The 23,706-nt window shown below is 44.0% G+C and overlaps 1 protein-coding gene across 4 annotated transcripts in view; it reads right to left on the minus strand.

Moving 5' to 3' along the window:
* The window catches only part of EEF1AKMT2 (EEF1A lysine methyltransferase 2), a 48,236-nt gene extending 26,177 nt beyond the window's left edge, over positions 1 to 22,059 (minus strand). The window contains exons 1-4 of one of the 4 annotated variants that reach the window (XR_010127486.1): positions 21,256 to 21,429; positions 19,810 to 19,875; positions 18,606 to 18,720; positions 2,763 to 2,870 (exon numbers count right to left, since the gene is read on the minus strand). Coding sequence is in view for 3 of the 4 variants with exons in the window: in XM_054503291.2 (XP_054359266.2) it covers positions 2,763 to 2,870; positions 18,606 to 18,720; positions 19,810 to 19,875; positions 21,256 to 21,596 (630 nt within the window). In the remaining variant the exon portion in view is untranslated. Of the gene's footprint in view, positions 1 to 2,762; positions 2,871 to 18,601; positions 18,721 to 19,809; positions 19,878 to 21,255 lie in introns of those variants that run through there. The other 3 variants (XM_063670372.1, XM_054503291.2, XM_054503293.2) reach the window with 3 other exon arrangements.
* Between the last annotated feature and the right edge of the window lie 1,647 nt (positions 22,060 to 23,706).

The following is a 23,706-nucleotide window of genomic DNA, read 5'->3' on the forward strand; positions in this document are numbered from 1 at the left end:
ATTAATCTTCTTATACATCTCCATCAGAGCTCTTGGGTGAATTCATGCATTGTCAATGAACAGTAATACTTTTGAGTCTTTTTCTTTTGGGGCAGTAGGTCTCAAAAATGGGCTTAAAATATTCAGTAAACCATACTGTAAACAGATGTGCCGTTATCCAGGCTTTGTTTTTCCATTTATAGAGCTCATGCAAAGAAGATCTAGCATAATTCTTACGGGCCCTCGGATTTTCAGAATGGGAAATGGGCATTGGCTTCAACTTAAAGTCTTCAGCTGCATTAGCCCCCTCTAACAATAATGTCAGCCTCTCCTCTGAAGCTTTAAAGCCAGGCACTGACTTCTCCTCTCTAGCTATGTAACTCCTACATGGCATCTTCTTCCAATATAAGGCTATTTCATCTCCATTGGAAATCTGTGTGTTGTTTAGCTAGCTTCACTGGTTATTTCCTAGCTAACTTGCTACACCTTCTACCTTCTACATCAGTACTTAGTGCTTTATCTTGCACTTTTATGTCATGGAGATGGCTTCTTTTCTTTTTCTTTTTTTTTTTTTTTTTGAGATGGAGTCTCGCTCTGTTGCCCAGGCTGGAGTGCAGTGGCATGATCTTGGCTCACTGCAACCTCTGCTTCCAAGGTTCAAGCGATTCTCCTACTTCAGCCTCCCAAGTAGCTGGGATTACAGGCACCCACCACCATGCCCGGCTAACTTTCTGTATTTTTAGTAGAGATGGTTTCAGCATGTCAGCCAGACTGGTCTTAAACTCCTGGCCTCAGATGATCCTCCCACCTTGGCCTCCCAAAGTGCTGGGATTACAGGCGTCAGCCACTGTGCCCAGCCAAGATGGCTTCTGTTCTTAAATCTCATGAACTAACTACTGCTAGCTTCAAACTTTTCTTCTGCAGCTTCTTCACCTCTCTCAGCCTTCATAGAATTGAAAAGAGTCAAGGCCTTGCTCTGGATTAGGCTTTGGCTTGAGAGAATGCTATGGCTGGTTTGATCTTCTATCTGGAACACTAAAACTTTCTCCATAACAGCAATAAGGCTGTTTGACTTTCTCATCATTCATGTGTTCACTGAAATACCACTTTTAATTTCCTTAAAGAAATTTTGTTTTGCATTCACAACTTGACTAAATTTTGTCACAAGAGGCCTAGCTTTTGGCCTATTGTGGATTTCAACATGCCTTCCTCACTAAGCTTAATCATTTCTAGCTTTTGATTTAAAGTGAGAGATGTGTGACTCTGCCTTTCAACTGAACACTTACAGGCCACTGTGTTGAGGTGGGGGTTGTTTATTTTTTTATCCTTGTTTTTTTCTTTTTGTTTTTTGAGACGCAGTCTCCCTCTGTCACCCAGGCTGGAGTGCAGTGGCACAATCTTAGCTCACTGCAACCTCCACCTTCCAGGTTCAGGCGATCCTCCTGCCTCTGTTTTTTTTTTTAAAACAGTCTCCCTCTGTTGTCCAGGCTGGAGTGTAGGTGGGACTACAGGTGCCCGCCACCACGCCTGGCTATTTTTTGTACTTTTGGTGGAGATATGGTTCCACCATGTTGCCCAGGCTAGTCCCAAACTCCTGACCTCAAAGTGATCTGCCCACCTCAGCCTCCTAAAGTGTTGGGATTACAGGCGTTAGCCACTGTGCCTGTCCCACTGTAAGGTTTTTAATTGGCCTAATTTCAATATTGCTGTGTCCCAAGAAAGAAGGAGGCTTGAGGGGGAGGGAGGGAGATAGGAGACCAGCCAGTAGGTAGAGCAGACAGAACATACATTTATCAATTAAGCTCACCATCTTAGGTGGGCACAGTTCATGGTGCGCCAAAACAATTACAATAGTAATATCAAAGATCAATGATCATGAATCACCGTAACAGATAAAATAATAATGAAAAGCTCTGAAATATTACAACAATTACCAAAATGTGACACACAGATACAAAGTAAGAACATGCTGTTGAAAAAATGGTGTCAACAGATGGGGCTCAACAGGCTTGCCACAAACCTTTGTCAAAAAACATACCATTTGGGAAGCCAAAAAAACAGGGCATGCCTGTCTATAACTCTAGAGCTCAGAAGAGAGGCCTGGGCTAGAAATATAAATTTAGGAATCATCATCTCACAGATCATAGGACACAAAAATAAACTAAATGATTTTTGGCGACATTATACCACTTGATGCATTTAAAACCTTTTGATCTGGGCCGGGCGCGGTGGCTCACGCCTGTAATCCCAGCACTTTGGGAGGCCGAAGCGGGCAGATCACGAGGTCAGGAGATCAAGACCGTCCTGGCTAACACGGTGAAACCCCATCTCTACTAAAAATACAAAAAATTAGCTGGGCGTGGCTGCAGGCGCCTGTAGTCCCAGCTACTTCAGAGGCTGAGACAGGAGAATGGCATGAACCCGGGAGGCGGAGCTTGCAGTAAGCCGAGATGGCGCCACCGCACTCCAGCCTGGGCAACTGAGCGAGACTCAGTCTCAAAAAAAAAAAAAAAAAAAACCTTTTGATCTGGTTAATCCATAGTTAAGTATTATGTGTATTTGCAAACATCAGGAGCAGCAGTGTATGAACAAACATACAGAAGAAAAAATAACTTCCCCAAACCAACTAGATTAAATTTTTAATATGGCTATTTAAAAATGTTTCAATTTGTATTATTTATGATTGATCCCTAATTTATGTGAGTTTAAAACTTGTCAATTAATATGCTCTAGAAACATTTAACCTCTATTGTAAATATTACAGTAATATAAATAATAGTTACCTTTAACTTAATATTAGATAAACCTTCTTTTTCTATAATACTTCCAGAAAGCTGAATTGCAGAAGGAGAGTAATCAATTCCAGTAATATTAGAGAAACCAAATTTTGCCTAGAGAGAGAGAAATAATTTTATACTTTAGTATAAAATTTTAATATAATGTTTTGTCTATGAATTATAACATTCCTTTAGGACTGGGGTTATCTTATTTTTGACGTAGAGAAAATGACATATAATCCAATAATTCATAATGCTTAAATTTTATTGTAGACTCTAAATAAAAACTGAAAGTGTATATACTATGACAATGCCTTTGTTTTCATAATATTTTATCTCTTTTTCAAAAGGAAATTCATGTTCTCAAAAATAATGAAAATATATGTATAAGCCCTCAGGCAAAAAAAGGTAACATTAACTTTTGATGCTGATAATTTCCAATTCACACATAAATTTGTCATATATTTTACTTAACCCAATTAAATTATATTAACAAAATCAATGCAAATGTAATAAGCTATCAATTTTTAAATTTTCCCTTCAGTGTAATTATACATTATGCAATTCTCTACCAGCCATGTGATTTTTAACCATCCTACATTTGTATACTACTTTTACATCTTTAAAAATATTTCATACATCCCATTATATCTTTACAGAAAACCTGTGAGGTAGGGTGGGCAGGTATCAGTATCCCCAAGAAGTTTCTTTAACTCATTGGACTTGAGAGTTTTGGTGTTTACTAGCCATTAACCCATCTAGGCTGTGTAGTGTCTATGGCAAAAGCATGGAGGCTTCTGGTCTTTACACATCCCCTAACAACACTAAACATTTTTAGACCAATGAGACTAAAAATAATTTCAAAGGAAACATGAAAAACAAAGTAAGTTACAAAGTACAGTATAGCCTGAAATTCCCTTCCTGCTCTTCACCATTTACTAAATGGTTACTTCGTTTAAAACTTAACCTACTGCCACATCAAATCCATGAAGACCTACCAAGTCTTTTTAACCCTAAGTAACTGATTCCTAATCTAAACTCAAGGAACAAGTATACCAATTACTTTCTACAGGTAGAGTGCTCCCTTTATTTTTGATTTTAATCTAAAGGTCTAATATTCTCTTTTTTGATGCCAACCTTCTACCCTTTTAGCTGTATCCCTCCTTATTCCTTGAGATTTTCTCCCCATTTCCCTTAACTGCTTCTCTGGGAGACCTAGAACCCAGGATGAGTCTATTAACTGATTCTTACCGGTTCCTTCTTTTTTTTTTTTTTTTTTTTTGAGACAGAGTCTCACTCTGTCACCCAGGCTGGAGTGCAGTGGCACGATCTCGGCTCACTGAAAGCTCTGCCTCCCAGGTTCACACCATTCTCCCACCTCAGCCTCCCAAGTAGCTGGGCCTATAGGCACCCACCACCACACCCAGCTAATTTTGTTTTTGTATTTTTAGTAGAGATGGGGTTTCACTGTGTTAGCCAGGATGGTCTTGATCTCCTGACCTCGTGATCCGCCTGCCTCGGCCTACCGGTTCCTTCTTCTCCCATGCCTGTTTATTCTTCTAGTACAACTTATAAAAATCACAAATAGATGTTTTAGGTTTCTAGAGATATCACTCAGGGCCTCAAACTATCTCCAATGTCTTTCACGTTCAATTTCTGGCACCCAAAAATGAGCAGACATTCAAGGAAACAACCAAACCCAAGGGGAGAAATTGACTTTAGAAACAGACCCGACAGGAGACCCAAATAAATGAATTATCAGGAAAAAGATTTCAAAACAACTGACAGAAATGACAATGACAAGTGGGAGAATTCTAGCAGAGAACTGAAAACTACAACAGAGAAACAAACCGGTCCAGACACGGTGGCTCACACCTATAATCCTAGCACTTTGAGAGACGGAGGCAGGCAGATCACCTGAGGTCAGGAGTTCAAGACCAGCCTGGCCAACACGGTGAAACCCCATCTCTACTAAAAACACAAAAATTAGCCAGGCTAATTTTGTGGTGGCGAGTGCCTGTAATCCCAGCTATTTGGGAGGCTGAGGCAGGAGAATCGCTTGAACCCGGGAGGTGGAGTTTGCAGTGAGCCGAGATCACGCCACTGCACTCCAGCCTAGGCAACAGAACAAGACTCTTGTCTCAAAAATAAATAAATAAATAAAAATAAACAACATAATTGAAAAATATAATAATTAGGAAATTCAAGGGTGGGCTTGATAGCAGACTAGACACAGCAAAAAATAAAAAAAAAAAATCAGCAAAGAACAGTCAGAAGAAAATATCCCTGTTATACACAGAATGACAAAAGAATGGAAAATTAAAAACAGGAAAGAATATCAAAGACATAATATGGGCCGGGCATGGTGGCTCACGCTTGTAATCCTATCACTTTGGGAGGCCAAGGCAGGTGGATCACCTGAGGTCAGGAATTTGAGACCAGCCTGGCCAACATGGTGAAACCCCTCTTTACTAAAAATACAAAAACTAGCCAGGCGTGGTGGTGGGCACCTGAAATTCCAGCTACTCAGGAGGATGAGGCAGGAGAATTGCTTGAACCCAGGAGGTGGAGATTATAGTGAGCCAAGATCGCGCCATTGCACTCCAGCCTGGGCTACAAGAGCAAAACTCTGACTCAAAAAAAAAGACAGAATATAGCACAGAATATAAGATGTAACACATACACACACACAGTCATGTGTCATCATGGAGTGTACTTACAAAAACCTAAATGGTAGAGCCTACTGCACACTTAGGCTACATGGTATGGCTTATTACTCCTAGGCTACACACCTGTACAGCATTTTACTGTACCGAATACTGGAGGCAACTGTAGCACGATGGTATCTGTGTACCTAAAGATTTTTTTTTTTTTTTTTTTGAGACAGGGTCTCACTCTTGTAACTCAGGCTGGAGAGCAGTAGCACAATCATGGCTTACTGCAGCCTTGCCTCCTGGCTCAATCAATCCTCCCACCCCAGCCTCTCCAGTAGCTAGACAGGCTCATGCCACCACCATGCCTGGTTAATTTTTGTTTTTTTGGTTTTTTTGTAGAGACAGGGTTTCGCCAGGCTGCCCAAGCTGGTCTTGAACTCCTGAGCTCAAGTTATCCACCTGCCTTGGCCTCCCAAAGTGCTGGGATTACAGGCATGAGCCACTGTGCCCAGCCCTAAAGATATCTATACAAAGAAAAGGTAAAAATACAGTATTATAATCTTATAGGACCACCATTGTATATGTGGTACATTTCAACTGAAATATTGTTATGTAGTGTATGACTATATATACATACACACACACACAAAACCCTCTATATCCACAGGAGTTCGAGACCAGCCTGGCCAACATGGTGAAACCCCATCTCTACTAAACACACAAAATTAGCCGGGCATGGTGGCAGGTGCCTGTAACCCCAGCTACTTGGGAGGCTGAGGCAGGAGAATCGCTTGAACCCGGGAGTTGGAGGTTATAGTGAGCTCCGGAGTTGGAGGTTATAGTGTGTATGCATAGACAATTTTAACACACAGTCTATACATACACACACACACACACACACACACACACATACATACACACAAACATATATATATACCCAATCCATATGTGGAATCTGAGAGGAAAGGAAATGAGAATAGGGCAGAAGAAAAAATGGCATATGGCTAAGAATACTCCAATAGTGACAAAGGACCCAAGCCTCAGATTCAAGAAACACTATAAATTCAAGGCAGATGAAAGCAAAGAAAACTTCACCTAGACACATCATAGTGTATCTGATGAAAAACAAAAACAGAAAAATCAGCTGGGCGTGGTGGCTTATGCCTGTAATACCAGCACTTTGGGAGGCCAAGGCAGGCGGATCACCTAAGGTCAGGAGTTCGAGACCAGCCTGGCCAACATGGTGAAACCCCGTCTCCACTAAAAATACAAAAATTAGCCAGGTGTGGTGGCACATGCCTGTAATCCCAGCTACTCAGGAGACTGAGGCAGGAGAATCACTTGAACCCCGGAAGCAGAGGTTGCAGTGAGCAGAGATGGCGCATGGCACTCCAGCCTGGGCGACGGCGTGAGACTCCGTCCCAAAAAAAAGAAAAAAGAAAAACAGAAAAATCTCAAAAACATCCAGGGAGTAGGGATGCGGGATACAAGGCGACAGATTACCTTTAAAAGGACGACAATAAGGCTTATAGCTAACAATAAGTGATAAAGAATGGAAGCCAGAAGATAGTAAAAGAAAAATAGTAACCTATAATGATATAGCAAAAACATCCACCAAAAATGTAGGAAAAGTAACCACCAAAAATGTAGCTGATCAATGAAAAAGTAGTACGTATAAGAAATGGTCTTCAATGGCTGTTAATATAACAAAAAGATGAATGTTCTATGCCAAATGTTCTATGCCACATATGCAAATATACACCAACACCTAATAAGTTTACTTGCCAAAAAAAAAAATCTAATAAAAATCTCTCAATCCAGGGTCAGCAATCTTTTTCTTTTTTTTATGGAAACACGGTTTCCTTCTGTCACCCATACTGGAATGCAACAGCGTGATCACAGCTCACTGCAGCCTCAACCTCCCCAGGCTCAGGCAATTCTCCCACCTCAGCCTCCTGAGTAACTGGAATTACAAGGACACACCACCACACCTGGCTATTTTTCTGTGTCTTTAGTAGACACAGGGTTTCACCATGTTGCCCAGGCTGGTCTCAAACTCTTGAGCTCAAGCAAACCTTCCACCTTGGCCTCCCAAGTGCTGGGATTATAGGTGTGAGCCACCATGCCCAGCCAGCAACCGTTTTCTATAAAGAAACAGAATAGTGGCTGGGCGCGGTGGCTCACACCTGTAATCCCAGCACTTTGGGAGGCCGAGGCGGGTGGATCACGAGGTCAGGAGATCGAGACCATCCTGGCTAACACGGTGAAACCCTGTCTCTACTAAAAAAAAACAAAAAATTAGCCGGGCATGGTGGCGGGCACCAGTAGTCCCAGCTACTCGGGAGGCTGAGGCAGGAGAATGGTGTGAACCTGGGAGGTGGAGCTTGCAGTGACCCGAGATTACACCACTGCACTCCAGCCTGGGCGACAGAGCAAGACTCTGTCTCAAAAAAAAAAAAAAAAAAAAGAAACAGAATAGTCAGGCGCGGTGGCTCACGCCTGTAATCCCAGAACTCTTGGAGGCCAAGGTGGGTGGATGACGAGGTCAGGAGATCGAGAGCATCCTGGCTAACACAGTGAAACCCCGTCTCTACTAAAAAATACAAAAAATTAGCCGGGCATGGTGGCGGGCACATGTAGTCCCAGCTACTCGGGAGGCTGAGGCAAGAGAATGGCGTGAACCCAGGAGGCAGAGCTTACAGTGAGCCGAGATCACGCCACTGCACTCCAGCACTCCAGCCTGGGCGACAGAGCAAGACTCCATCTCAAAAAACAAAAAGAAACAAAATAAATATTTTAGGCTTTGCCAGCCATACAGTCTCTGTTACAACCAGTCAACTCTACCAATGCAGCACTTAAGCTGCCATAGACAATATGCAAATGAATAAATGTGGCTGTATTTCAACAAATATTTATAAAAACAAAGGAGGTCCAGATTTGACCCATAGACTGTGGTTTGCTTACCCTTAATTTAGGTCTAATTTCCAACCTACAGACAACACAAGGGACAGAAAACATGTTAAATACTATAGAGATGTAATTAGAAAGTTCACATTGTGAAAAACCATTCAGACAAATGAACTACCTTCTACAAAGAATAAATCGTAATGGTAAATAAAGAAATCATGCAGTAAAAAATTAAGACATGTCAACCAATTGCAACGTGTGGACTTAACAGCAAAATGAAGGTGACAGAGAAAAAAGTCAGTGAATCTGAAGACAGATCAATTGAAATATAACATTTGGCCGACAAAGACAAAAATGACTTTTAAAAACTTGAACCTGTGGAGTTCACAGGGACCTGTGGAGCAACAGAAAAATTGACATTTCACGTATATAGACTCCCAAAAGGAAAGGAGAAAGACAGTAATACAGAAAAAAATAGAAGAAACAAAAGCTAGAAATATCACAAATCTGGCAAAAGACAAAAGCTTACAGATGCAAAAAGTTCAATGAACACCAAATAGGATAAGCCAAAGAAATCCAAGCCACAGCACACATCATAAGCAAACTGCAAAAAACAAAAGACAAAGAAAAAAAATCTTAAAAGCATCCAGGAAAATGATGCATTCATAGGAAAACAACAATTCAAATGACTGCAGATTCCTCATGAGAAAACATGGAAGTCAAAAACAAGTGACGTAACTTTTTTTTTGAGACGGAGTCTTGCTCTGCCGCCAAGCTGGAATGCAGTGGCGCGATCTCGGCCCACTGCAACCCCCGCCTCCCAGGTTCAAGCTATTCCCCTGCCTCAGCCTCCTGAGTAGCTGGAACTACAAGGGCATGCCACCACGCCCAGCTAATTTTTTGTATTTTAGTAGAGATGGGGTCCCACCATGTTGGCCAGAATGGTCTCGATCTCCTGACCTCGTGATCTGCCTGCCTTGGCCTCCCAAAGTGCTGGGATTACAGGCGTGAGCCACCGTGCCCGGCCCATAACATTTTTAAAGTACTGAAAGAAACGGCTAGCTCAGAATTCTATATTCAGGCCGGCTGCAGTGGCTCACGCCTGTTATCCCAGCACTTTTGAAGGCTGAGGCAGGCAGATTATCCGAAGTCAGGAATTCGAGACCAGCGCGGCCAACATGGTGAAACCCCATCTCTACTAAAAACACAAAAAGTAGCCGGGCGTGGTGGTGGACACCTATAATCCCAGCTACTCGGGACGCTGAGGCAGAAGAATCACTTGAGCCCAGGAGGCGAAGGTTGCAGTGAGCCGAGATTGTGAGATTGTGCCACTGCACTCCAGCCTGGGTGACAGAGTGAGACTGTGTCTCAAAAAAACAAAATAAAAAAGATTCTATATTCAGCCAAAAAAAAAAAAACATTCCTTAGGAATGAAGGTGAAATAAAGCTATTCTCAGGTAAAGGAAAACAAAAAAAATTTGTTGCAAGAAAACCCTCTCTAAAATAATTTCCAAGAAGAGTTTCTTAGACAGAAAGAAAAAAAAAGCTCAGAAGATCCAGAATACAAAGGTGAAATAAATATCTAGGTGAATATAATTAAATATTCTTCTCCTACTGCATTCCTTAAAATGTTTGAAAAAAATCATAATATTATCTAATGGAATTTTCAACATAAAGGTAATAGTAAAGACAACTACAACATAAAGGTGAAAGATCAAGAACCCAACATGATAAGGTTTTCACATTCCACTTATAGTGGTAAAATACTGATTCCAAGGAGATTTTGACAACTATATATATTGTAATCTACACAGGAACCACTAGAAAAGCCACACCAAAAGACACAGTCAACTGCTTAAAGCAACCACTAAAACAGCCATACACAAAGAGATATATTCAAGAAGATACACATAAATTAAAATGAAATACTAACAAATGTTCAAACAAACCAACACCAGCAGGAAAGGAAAAAGAGAAGAAGAAAAAACAGAGGTAAGGCCAGGCACGGTGGCTCAAGCCTGTAATCCCAGCACAAAGGGAGGCAGAGGCGGGCAGATCACCTGAGGTCAAGAGTTCAAGACCAGCCTGGACAACAGGGCGAAACCCCGTCTGTACTAAAAATACAAAAAGTAGCCGTGTGTGGTGGTGGGTACCTGTAATCCCAGCTACTCAGGGATCACAGGCAGGAGAATCACTTGAACCCAGGAGGTGGAGGTTGCAGTGAGCCGAGATCCCTCCATTGCACTCCAGCCTGGGCAACATGAGTGAAACTCTGTCTCAAAAAAAAAAAAAAAAAGAAAAACAGGTAAAAAAGGGAAAACAATAAAATGTAGACCTAAATCCAAACGTATCAATAATCACATTGAACATAAATGTTCTAAATACACCAGTTGAAGGTTAGAGATTGTTAGAATAGATAAAAATAAGTACCAACTATATGCTGGCTACAAGAAATTCACTTCAAATATAATAATAAGGTAAGTTAAAAGTAAAAGGATGGAAAATGATATAACATGTAAAAACTAAACAAAAAGGGGCTGAACATCATGTCCACTAGGATGGCTATGATTTAAAAGATAGATAATTAAAAGTATTGGTGAGAATATAGGGAAAAAACTTTTTTGTTTTTTTTTTTTTTTTGAGACAGAGTCTTACTCTATCTCCCAGGCTGGAGTGCAGTGGGGCCATCTTGGCTCACTGCAACCTCTACCTCCCAGGTTCAAGCAATTGTCCCATCTTAGCCTCCTGAGTAGCTGTGACTACTACTCAGGCACACACCACCACGTCTGGCTAATTTTTGTATCTTTTGGTAGGGACAGGATTTCACCATGATGGCCAGGCTGGTCTCAAACTGCTGACCTCAAGTGATCCACCGGCCTTGGCCTCCCAAAGTGCTAGGATTGCAGGCATAAGCCACTGTGCCCAGCCAAGAATATGGAGGAATTTAAACTCTCATGTATTGCTGATGGAAATGTAAAATGGTATAGCCACTGTGGAAAACAGTCTAGCAGCTCCTTAAAAGGTTAAACTTACTGAGTATGCTTAACTGGCATATGACCCAACAATTTCACTCCTAAGTAAATACCCAAGAGAAGTGAAAACATATGTACACACAAAAACTTACACATGAATTTTCTTTTTTTGTTTTTGGAAATAAGGTCTCACTCTGTCACCCAGGCCGGAGTGCGGTGGCATAATCATGGCTCACTGCAGCCTCGACCTCTTCAGGCTCAGATGATCCTCCCACTTCAGCCTCCCAAGTAGCTGGGACTACAGGTGCACTAGCCACCAACCAAACCTGGCTAAATTATTTTATTTATTTTTTTTTTTGGAGACAGAGTTTCACTCTAGTTGCCCAGGCTGGAGTGCAATGGCGCAATCTCGGCTCACCGCAACCTCCGCCTCCCAGGTTCAAGTGATTCTCCTGCTTCAGCCTCCCGAGTAGCTGGGATTACAGGCATGCACTACAACGCCCAACTAATTTTATATTTTTAGTAGAGACAAGGTTTCTCCATGTTGGTCAGGCTGGTCTTAAACTCCTGACCTCAGGTGATCCGCCCACCTCGGTCTCCCAAAATGCTGGGATTACAGGTGTAAGCCACCACACCTGGCGATACATACATTTTTCAAGTTCACATGAAAAATTCCCCAAGACACACTGTATCTTGGGTCTTAAAACAAACCTTAACAAATTTAAAAGGATTGAAATCATACAAATCATATAAGGCATGTTATCTGACTATAACCGAATTAGACTATAAATCTGTACCAGAAACATAACAGAAAAATCCCAAAAACATGGAAATTAAGCAGATTTCTAAATAACTCATGGATAAAAGAAAAAAATTAGAAAAATTAGAAAATATTTTGGACTGAATAAAAATACAACAAATCAACAATTTAAAAAAAATTCAGGTGAGGTGTAGAACAATTTTTTAAAATATAATATATCAAAATTTGTGGGGAGTAAGCAGTGCTTACTGATAAATTCATAGCATTAAATAATTTCATTAGAAAAGTTTCAAATCAATAACCTAAGCTTCCACCTTAAGAAAGTAAAAAAAGGAACAAAGTAAAATCAGGAATTAAAAAAAAAGAACAGAACTCAATGAAATTAAAAACATAAAAATAGGCAGGGCAGGGTGGCTCACGCCTGTAATCCCAGAACTTTGGGAGGCCAAGATGGGTGGATCACCTGAGGTCAGGAGTTCGAGACCAGCCTGGACAACATGGTGAAACACTGTCTCTACTAAAAATACAAAAATTAGCGGGGCATGGTGACACACACCTATAATCTCAGCTACTCAGGAGGCTGAGGCAGGAGAATTCCTTGAACCCCAAAGGCAGAGGTTGAAGTGAACCAAGATCACACCACTGCACTACAGCCTGGAAGACACAGCAAGATTCCATCTTAAAAAAAAAAAAAGGTCTAAATGTAAAAGGTAGGCTGGGCGCGGTGGCTCACCCCTGCACTCCCAGCACTTTGGGAAGCCAAGGGGGGCAGATCACGAGATCAGGCGTTTTAGACCATCCTGGCCAACGTGGTGAAAGCCCATCTCTACTAAAAATAAATACAAAAATTAGCCAGGCATGGTGTTGCACTCCTGTAGTCCCAGCTACTCGGGAGGCTGAGGCAGAAGAATCACTTGAAACCAGGAGGCAGAGGTTGCAGTGAGCCGAGATCATGCCACTGCACTCCAGCCTGGGTGACAAAGCAAGACTCCGTCTCAAAAAAAAAAAAACGAATGTAAAAGGTAAAATGTTAAAACTTTAAACAAAAACACAGGAGAAGTTCTAAGTGACCCTGGGTTAGGCAGAGTCCTTTAATATGACAACAAAAGCATGATCCAAAAAAGGAAAAAATTAATTGGACTTCATCAAAATTAAGAACTGCTCTTCAGAAGATACTGTTAAGTGAATGAAAAGATAAGCCAAAGAACAGAAGAAAACATCTGCAAATCTTGTACCTGGTGAAGAACTCATATCCAGAATACGTTAAAAATTGTCAAAACTTAATAAGTAAACAATCCAATTTAAAAATGGGCAAAAGATCTGAACACACATTTTACTAAAGAAGATAAACAGGCCGGGCATGGTGGCTCACACTTGTAATCCCAGAACTTTGGGAGGCCAAGATGGGTGGATCACCTGAGGTCAGGAGTTCGAGACCAGCCTAGCCAACATGGTGAAACGCTATGTCTACTAAAAATACAAAAAAATTAGCCAGGCGTGCTGGCGCGCACCTGTAATCCCAGCTACTCAGGAGGCTGAGGCAGGAGAATCACTTGAACCCTGCAGGTAGAGGTTGCAGTGAGCCGAGATCATGCCACTGCACTCCAGCCTGGGCAACAGAGCGAGACTCTGTCTCAAAAAAAAAAAAAAAAAAAAAGATACACAAGTGGCAAACAAGCACATGAAAAGGTGCTCAACATCATTCATTACTCATTAGAGAAATGCAAATTAAAACCGTAAGAAGCTACTACAATTAATATCAAAAACAGCCTACTATATGATGATAGAAGTGACACCAGTGGTCATCTTTAGAAGGGAAGGAGTGGGAGGGGCCACAAGGAAGCTCCTATGGTACTAGAAATGTCTTATTTTTTGGTCAGGTTGGTGAATAACACAAGGGGTTCATTTTGTACCACTTATGCTCACCTTTCTACGTAAACTACACTTCAATTAAGAAGTTCAGGGCCGGACGTGGTGGCTCACACCTGTAATCCCAGCACTTTGGGAGGCCAAGACGGGCAGATCACAAGGTCAGGAGATCGAGACCATCCTGGCTAACACGGTGAAACCCCTTCTCTACTGAAAATACAAAAAATTAGCCGGGCATGGTGGCGGGTGCCTGTAGTCCCAGCTACTCGGGAGGCTGAGGCAGGAAAATGGCGTGAATCCGGGAGGCGGAGCTTGCAGTGAGCCGAGATCGCCCCACTGCACTCCAGCCTGGGCGACAGAGCAAGACTCCGTCTCAAAAAGGAAAAAAGAAGTTCAGGCCAGGCAGAGTGGCTCACACCTGTAATACCAGCACCTCTGGGAGGCCGAGGCAGGCAGATGGATTACCTGAGGTCAGGAGTTTGAGAACAGCTGGCCAACATGGCAGAACCCCATCTCTACAAAAAATACAAAAATTAGCCAGGCATGGTGTACGCCTGTAATCCTAGCTACTCATGAGGCTGAGGCAGGAAAATCGCTTGAACCCAGGAGGCAGAGGTTGCAGTGAGCTGAGATGGCACCACTGCACTTCAGCCTGGGTGACAGAGCAAGACTCTGTCTCAAAAAAAAAAAAAAAAGAAAAGAAAAGGAAAAGAAAAATTTACCTCAAAAAAGAAAAACACTTCCCAAAAACGACCCCTTTTGTCCCAAAAAGGGGTCCCCGTTTGTCCCAAAAACGACAAACATTTAAGGAAGACATAACACCTTTTTTTTTTTGAGACGGAGTCTCGCTCTGTCACCCAAGCTAGAGTACAGTGGCACAATCTCGGCTCACTCGGCTCACTGCAAGCTCGGTCTGCCGGCTTCACGTCATTCTCCTGCCGCAGCCTCCCAAGTAGCTGGGACTACAGGCACCCGCCACCACGTCCAGCTAATTTTTTGTATTTTTAGTAGACAGGGTTTCACCATGTTAGCCAGGATGGTCTCGATCTCCTGACCTCATGATCTGCCCACCTCGGCCTCCCAAAGTGCTGGTATTACAGGCGTGAGCCACCACGCCCAGCCAGTAACACCATTCTTAAAATTTCAAAAAATAGAATTTCAACTAATGATACCAGCATAACCTGAAACCAGAACTTGACAATAGCATCACAAGAAAATTACAGGACAATCTCCATCATGAGAGAGCTGCAAAAATCCTCAACAAAATATTAAACTGAATCTAGTGGCATATATAAGTTTGGTTTATTCCAGAAATGCACTTAACATTTGAAAATGGGCCAATTTAATTAACATTAACAGACCATAAGAGAAAAATCACTTTATTATCTTGATAACAGGAAAAACATTTGACAACAACAAGATTCATGAGAAACACACACAGCCAGGTGTGGTGTTGGGTGCCTGTAATCCCACCTACTTGGGAAGCCGAGGCAGGAGAATTGCTTGAGCCCAAGCGTTCAAGGCTGCAGGGAGTTATGCTCACACCACTGTACTCCAGCCTGGGAAACAGAGCAAGGCTCCATCTCTAAATTTAAAAAAAAAAAAAAAAAAGACAGAAACCAGCCAGGTGTTGGTGGCTCACACCTGTAATCCTAGCACTTTGGGAGGCCAAGGCAGGCAGATCACCTGAGCTCAGGAGTTTGAGACCAGCCTAGGTAACATGACGAAATCCCATCTCAACTAAAAATACAAAAAATTAGCTGGGTGTGGTGGCACCCACTTGTAATCCCAGCTACTGGGGAGGCTAAGGCACAAGAATCACTTGAACCTGGGAGGCAGAGCTTGCAGTGAGCCAAGACTGTACCACTGCACTCCAGCCTGGGTGACAGAGTGAGACTCCTTTTCAAAAAAAAAAAAAAAAAACACACATACACACATACATACATACATACATGCATACATACACACACACACACACACACACACACACACACACACACCCCCCTTAGCAAAGCAGGAATAGCTTCCTTAATCTGATATGGAGTTATCTACAAAACAAACAGCTAACATCACACCTAAGACTGAAATATTGAAAGCATTTTCTGAAAAGGGAAAAGAAGACAAGGATGCCTTCTATCACCACTTCTTTTCAACATTCTACTGGAGGTCTTAGACAATGTAATAAGAGGAAAAGTTATAAAGGATTGGGAAGGAAAAAATAAAATTGCCACTATTCACAGTGTACATAATTATATGTGAAGAAAGCCTAAAATAATCTACAAACTGGCCGGGCACGGTGGCTCACACCTGTAATCCTAGCACTCTGGGAGGCCAGGGCAGATGGACCACTTGAGGTCAGGAGTTCAAGACCAGCCTGGCCAACATGGTAAAACCCTGTCTCTACTAAAAGTACAAAAAAATTAGCCGGACATGGTGGCATGCGCCTATAGTCCCAGCTACTTGGGAGGCTGAGAGGCAGGAGAATTGATTGAACCCAGGAGGCAGAGGCTGCAGTGAGCTGAGATCGCACCACTGCACTTTAGCCTGGGCTACAGAGTGAAACTCCATCTCAAAAAAAAATAAAGAAAGAAAAAGAAAAGAAAATAATAATCTACAAGCTATTAATCTCAAAGGATAAATCTTTAGCCTCTACCAGTAAACTATTAAAACCCAAAAGAACCTATATAGGTAAAGAAAGAATAAATGAAACTGATATAATTGTACAAAGGAATCTTTTTTTTTTTTGAGACGGAGTCTCACTCTGTCACCCAGGCTGATCTCGGCTCACTGCAAACTCCACCTCCCGGGTTCACACTATTCTCCTGCCTCAGCCTCCCGAGTAGCTGGGACTATAGGTGCCCGCCAGCACTCCCGGCTAATTTTTTGTATTTTTAGTAGAGACAGGGTTTCACCGTGTTAGCCAGGATGGTCTCGATCTCCTGACCTTGTGATCCACCTGCCTTGGCCTCCCAAGTGCTGGGATTACAGGCATGAGCCACGGCGCCCGGCCACAAAGGAATCTTATATGGCAATAAAAATGAACTACATAGCGAGGCATAATGGCGTGCGCCTGTAATCCCAGCTACTCATGAGGCTGAGGCACGAGAACCGCTTGAACCCAGGTGGTGAAGGTTGCAGTGAGCCAAGATCGTGCCACTGCACTACAGCCTGGGTGTCAGAGCCAAGACTCCATCTCAAAAAAAAAAAAAAAAAAAGGCTGAAAGACACCAGGAATAGCACACCCTAAAGAGTTTCATTTATACCTTCAAAAACAGGCAAATTAATCTGATGTTAAAACTCATCTTTTGTTCACGATTGCTAGATAGTGGTTACTTTTAAAAAGGAAGGAGGGCCAGCCTGGGCAACATAGTGAGACCTTGTCTCTACAAAAAAATCAAAAAATGAGGCAACAGGATCGCTTGAGCCTGAGAGGTTGAGGCCACAATGTGCCATGATCTCAGCAGTGCACTCCTACCTGGGTGACAGATTGTTACGTGGATGTATTCACTTTCTGATAATTCACTTAGCTGTACACTTCTAATTTGTGCACTTTAATGTACACATACTATATCTCAATGTTTCAAAAAGGGTTATTTCAAGTTCTTCTAATCATATTCCACTACTAAAAACATTTTAACAATTCCCCATAGCCTAAATGCAAAATCGAAGGTCTTAAGCATGGCAAAGCATAATATGGTTCCTATCTTTAACTTAATCCTCATGTCTGTCCATCCCCACGTATACTTTGTATTTCAATTTATCAAATTATTTACAGGCCCAGAACATAAAATACTCTTCAGCCTTCATGCCTTTAGATAATATTTCCATTAGTTGAAATCTTCTCCCTCTTTACACTCCACTAGGTCACCATACTGTCCCTGAAATTTCCACCCAACTTGGATATTTACTCCTCCAAGATGCTTCCCTACCCCTCCACTCCAAAATTAATGACCCTCTTTTCTATATTCAGTGTATTACTGCATGCATCAAGTGATAGCACAACTGTCCATATGTCAGTCCATACTCTATTGTAATGTAAACAATTCAAGCACAAAGTCTAAATTTTCCTGTTGCCAACGCCAAACATGAGGCTTGGCATGCGGTGGTTACTTAACAAATTTCACTCTTATGTTTATTTCTGTACTAATTAAGACTGTAAAACTATCTAGGATGAAGCCTAAGTCTTATAATTCCTCCATAGCACACAGCATAGCAAGAGCACACTACAGGCATACAACAGTGATGGTTTAGCTAGCAGCGTAATGTTTACCAAAACACAGTTTCATGGACAAAATGCGCTTTTCAAACCATATGCTTACCTAAGATAAGGTACGTATGTCCTACTGGAATTGCAAAAGGTCATCTTTATATATATACATTTCCAGAGTTTTAAGCTACAAGAAACCAATAGCAATCACCTAGTCACAACCCTTAGGAAAGAACAGAAGCCTAGAAAAATTAAGTGGCTTACTCAAGGTTAAGGCTATAGCCAAAAGGGTCAAGACTAGGACTCAGATTGCCTAGGTTCTCCACAATCCATGTAGCCTCCCTTTTGTACTATGTGACTTCTCCAAGTATGACTGCTTTACTATTTTATATTTAGATGGTTAATATCCTCAACTGCAGGGCCTTTAAAAATTTTCCTTTTAAAATTTGTCTCTAACAAACAAATACTAAAAGTACCAACAAGTTCAACCAGGAAAACACCATTTCCAGTTCCAATATCAAGCACTGAAGCATCCAGTGGAATCTTGTGTTTCTGCATCCACCTTATTAGTCGATTCATACTCTCTTCTCCAAACCTGTTAGAGAGAATCAGTCAAATAACTGAGGGATACAGAGCAAAAGTCACCACTATATTCTATTTAAGCTATTTATACCATATGCTCAAACTCTTATTTGAAAGTGAAAACATCTGTGACTGCTTAAGCTTTGTCTCTACTGTAATTTAGGAGAAACCACTTCCAGGAATACAACAGAATAGACAAGGTCAATATGTTATTTACTAACATTTCTATATATCAGCATTAACACTTGTATGTGTTGGTGTCTCAGAATTTTATTGTTTATTGACAAAGTACAACTATAGGGTGAAATGCTGTCATCAAATGTAAATGTGAGATATTAAAAGAGGGCTCACACGCATTCTCCCAACACTTTGGAAGGTAACGGTGGGAGGACTGCTTGAGGCCAGGAGTTCGAGACCAGCCTGGGTAACACAGTGAGACCCTGTCTCTACAAAAAAGAAAATTTGCTGGGCATGGTGGCATGCAGCTATAGTCCCAGCTACCCAGGAGGCTGCGGCGGCAGGATCACTTGGGCCCAGGAGGTCCAGGTTGTACTCCAGCCTGGATGACAGAGTGATACCCCACCTCTCTAAAAAAAAAAAAAAAAGTAAAAAAAAATAATAATAATAAAAGAAGAGACATACTTTAAATCTACCCACTAAAGCCAGACTTAATCCAGGGTTCCCAGGATTTTTAGGCATTCTTTGGGTATAAGCACTTGAATATATGCTTTTTTTTTTTTTGAGATGGAGTCTCGCTCTGTCGCCCAGGATGGAGTGCAGTGGCGCGATCTCGGCTCACTGCAATCTCCACCTCCCAGGTTCAAATGATTCCCCTGCCTCAGCCTCCCAAGTAGCTGGGACTACAGGCGCGCGCCACCATGCCTGGCTAATTTTTTGTATTTTAGTAGAGACAGGGTTTCACCATGTCGGCCAGGATGGTCTCTATCTCCTGACCTCGTGATCTGCCTGCCTCGGCCTCCCGAAGTGCTGGGATTACAGGCGTAAGCCACCGCGCCCGGCGAATATATACATATTTTTTTTAAACACACACACATATACATACAATCTTCTAGATTATAACTTGATTCTTTTCCTAACTCACCAGATTTCACCTGTATCTCCATATTCTCGGAAAGTTTGCAGTTCTCTCTCATAGACAGCATCCCAACTATGTAAACAATGAAATGCAAAGCAAGACTCTTGAATTAAACTGTATTATGAATTAAATGTATGTTTCTAATACATTACAGAGCTATTTATGACAGAGGTTTAAACATCACTAGTGTTATTAATAAATACACATAGTTCAATCTTTTAACGTCCTTGAGTTAAAAGAAGGAAATATATGGGCAAGCAGAATACGTTTATACTGTACATGTAAAGCATTTAGGACAATATCTGATGCACGACAATAAGTTTTAGCCTAAAAAAACAGAGACATTTATCCACGTATCCCTAAGTCCCTGACCCAAGTTCAAAACTTGATGAAACAAGCACATCTGGTCTCAAGTGTGCAGGAGCAGTCTCTTTCCTGTGCTATTTGTCTCTGCCTATTCCAGTCTTCTAGCCCTCCGTTTAAATTTTCTCTGGACGCTTTTCTTCTTTTTTTGAGACGGAGTCACGCTCTGTCGCCAGGCTGGAGTGCAGTGGCGCGATCTCGGCTCACTGCAACCTCCGCCTCCCGGGTTCAAGCGATTCTCCTGCCTCAGCCTCCCGAGTAGCTGGGACCACAGGTGTGTGCCACCACATCCCTCTAATTTTTGTATTTTTAGTAGAGACGGGGTTTCACCATGTTGGTCAGGCTGGTCTCGATCTCCCGACCTTGTGATCCGCCCGCCTCGGCCTCCCAAAGTGCTGGGATTACAGGCGTGAGCCACCACGCACCCGGCCCTCTGAATCCTTTTCATTTGCCGTCTCTTTTCCTACAATGATTCTCTAGAATCCCTGCTCCCTCTCATCCCGCCAATTTACCTCTCCCCAACTGTTCCCTGCAGTCATTCATCCACCCACATTAATTCATTTAATAATTCCTGAGCGTCTGTTTTAAGTCAGATCGCTTTCTCTCACCCCAAGATCCCCCACTATCTCCCCGCTCCCGCCTCGGGTCATCCGCTATTCCCACCCCACTTCCAGCTCCCACATCCCTCCCCTCCTACCCAGCCTTTTCGGCTCCCAGGCCCAGCACTTCTCCCTCGGTCTCTCAGTCTCGCCGACCAGCCCTACTCGCGAGCCTCGCCCTCTCCCCCTTTCCCCCAAGCCTGGCCCTCAGGTTCGAGACTCCCAAAAGGCCTCCCAGGAGCCAAAGCCTGTCCCGCACCCACAAGCCCCTTGGGCTCCAATCCCTTGAAACGTCGGTTAACCGCGCAGGGCGACCCCTAGGGAGTCCACTCTTTGAAATCCCCGTGAGCCCCCGCCAGGTGGCCCTGCTCCCGTCACGCCCCCGAGGGTCTCCCTGTCCCTGAGCCCCGGGTCTCCACCCCGCCGTCCCCTTCTCGGGGCCCAGGCAAGGGGGCATGGCTCATCCTCCCCTGCTCAGAGTCACACTCACTGCTTGCGGGTACCCAGCGCCGACGGGACGAAACCGTCCTCCCCGCGACTGCCCTTGTCCGACCGCGCCGCCACCGCAACGCCACCGCCGCCGTCAGAGCCCGAGCTCATTTCGCTCCACGTCCTGGCCGGCCGTTGGGGCCGCCATAGAGACGGGGCACAGGCAGAGCGGACGAGCGGACCGGCGCCTCTAGGCGGCGGGAGGCCGCCCTCTCGACTGCTCCAGCCCCCGCGCTGGGGCTGGGATGGAGACGCGACGCCTTTCGCGCTACCCCCGGCTCCCTGCGCCGGCGCGGACCGTGCGCTCTCCCCACAGCGCTCTCTCCACAGCGTTAGTGGCATCCCCTTCGTCGAGGTTCAAGAGCGGCTGTATTTGGGGACTGCTGTTTGTGAGGGACCATTGCATTTTGGAAAACGGCTGGCCTCGGCACCGTGGACACCTAAAGCCGAAGCCGCTCTACCCAAACGCAGAAATCACTTCACCTCTCCACCGCGTGCGCCCGTCTGCGAAGTGGGTGAGAGCGTCCATCCAGATATTTGGCTCCTTGGCAAGAGGCCAGCTTCGTTTCTGGCTAAGATTCTGACTTGAAAACTGCGTTCTGGCCTCTTGTGACTTGATGTCACCGGTAGACGTGGAAATTTATGTCCAGGGAAAGGAATGCCCTGCAACTCTCCACAATACGCCAAACACGGGGATCAGTGTGTCGTGAAAGAAAGACTGCTAAGTGAGAGGATGCCCGGATAAGCCTCAGCTCTGCCTCGACCCAGGCACCTGGCCTTGCTTAAGTTTTTGTTTTGTTTTGTTTTTTGAGACGAAGTTTCGCTCTTGTCGCTCAGGCTGGAGTGCAACGCAATGGCGCGATCTCGGCTCACCGCAACCTCCGCCTCCCGGGTTCAAGCGATTCTCCTGCCTCAACTTCCCGAGTAGCTGGATTACAGGCGGGCGCCACCACGCCAGGCTAATTCTGTATTTTTTTTTTTTTTAGACGGAGTCTCGCTCTGTCGCCCAGGCTGGAGTGCAGTGGCTCGATCTCAGCTCGCTGCATGCTCCGCCTCCCGGGCTCACGCCATTCTCCTGCCTCAGCCTCCGGAGTAGCTGGGACTACAGGCGCCCGCCACCACGCCCGGTTAATTTTTTGTATTTTTTTTTAGTGGAGACGGTGTTTCACCGTGTTAGCCAGGATGGTCTCGATCTCCTGACCTCGTGATCCACCCGCCTCGGCCTCCCAAAGTGCTGGGATTACAGGCGTGAGCCACCGCGCCCTGCCTAATTTTGTATTTTTAGTAGAGATGGGGTTTCTTCATGTTGGTCAGGCTGGTCTCGAAGTCCCGACCTCAAGTGATCCGCCCGCCTCGGCCTCCCAAAGTGCAGGGGTTACAGGCGTGAGCCACCGCGCCTGGCCTCTTGTCTCAGTCTTAACCTCTGTGTGTTTCCTCCCTGTACCATGTCAGAACTAGACGGTGACTTTCTTCCACAAGACTGCTCCCAACCCGCGAACCGGAGATTGCATCTGCCTCTGGGTCTGACTGCCATTGGTAGATCTGCAGTATAATACAAGAATCTTATGGGCCAAAGTCTGGGGTATTTTCTGTAGTAGCTATGAAATATTGCTGGTCCTATGTCGTAGGCAAGGCCCTCAAAGGCCCCTAAGGAGACTGCCTTCCAACCAAAAGGAATTGTTTGCTAGGCCACGTTTCTGTTGTCTTGGCAGACAGAAGCCCAGTAACAAGTCCCTAAAGATAAAATAGCATCAGAAATCCTTCCTAGGATCGGATGCGCATCTCCTATACGTGGTGTTCTGAGCTCTTCAGGCAGCCACTAGTGAGTGATAGGATAAGATAAAAGGTAGACGGGAGGCCGGACACGGTGGCTTACGCCTGTAATCCCAGCACTTTGGGAGGCCAAGGCAGGCAGATCACGAGGTCAGGAGATAGAGACCATCCTGGCCGACATGGTGAAACCCTGTCTCTACTAAAATACAAAAAATTAGCCAGGCCCGCGCCTGTAGACCCAGCTACTTGGGAGGCTGAGGCAGAGGAATCATTTGAACCTGGGAGGCGGAGATTGCAGTGAGCCGAGATCGCGCCACTGCACTCCAGCCTAGCGCGACGGAGTGAGACTCTGTCTCCAAAAAAAAATTTTTAAAAAAGGCAGATGGAAATCCTTGTGCGTAATGATTAAAGAAAAGGCCGGGCGCAGTGGCTCAAGCCTGTAATCCCAGCTCTTTGGAAGGCCGAGGCAGGAGGATCACCTGAGGTCAGGAGTTCGAGACCAGTCTGGCCAACATGGTGAAACCACATCTCTACTAAAAAGACAAAAATTAGCCAGGCATGGTGGCAGTCGCCTGTAATCCCAGTTACTCAGAAGGCTGAGGCACGAGAATTGTTTGAACCAGGGAGGCGAAGGTTGCAGTGAGCCAAGACTGCACCACTGCACTCCAGCCTGGGCGAC

This window comes from Pongo pygmaeus, chromosome 8 (genome assembly GCF_028885625.2).
Source record: "Pongo pygmaeus isolate AG05252 chromosome 8, NHGRI_mPonPyg2-v2.0_pri, whole genome shotgun sequence".
Lineage (NCBI taxonomy): Eukaryota > Metazoa > Chordata > Mammalia > Primates > Hominidae > Pongo > Pongo pygmaeus.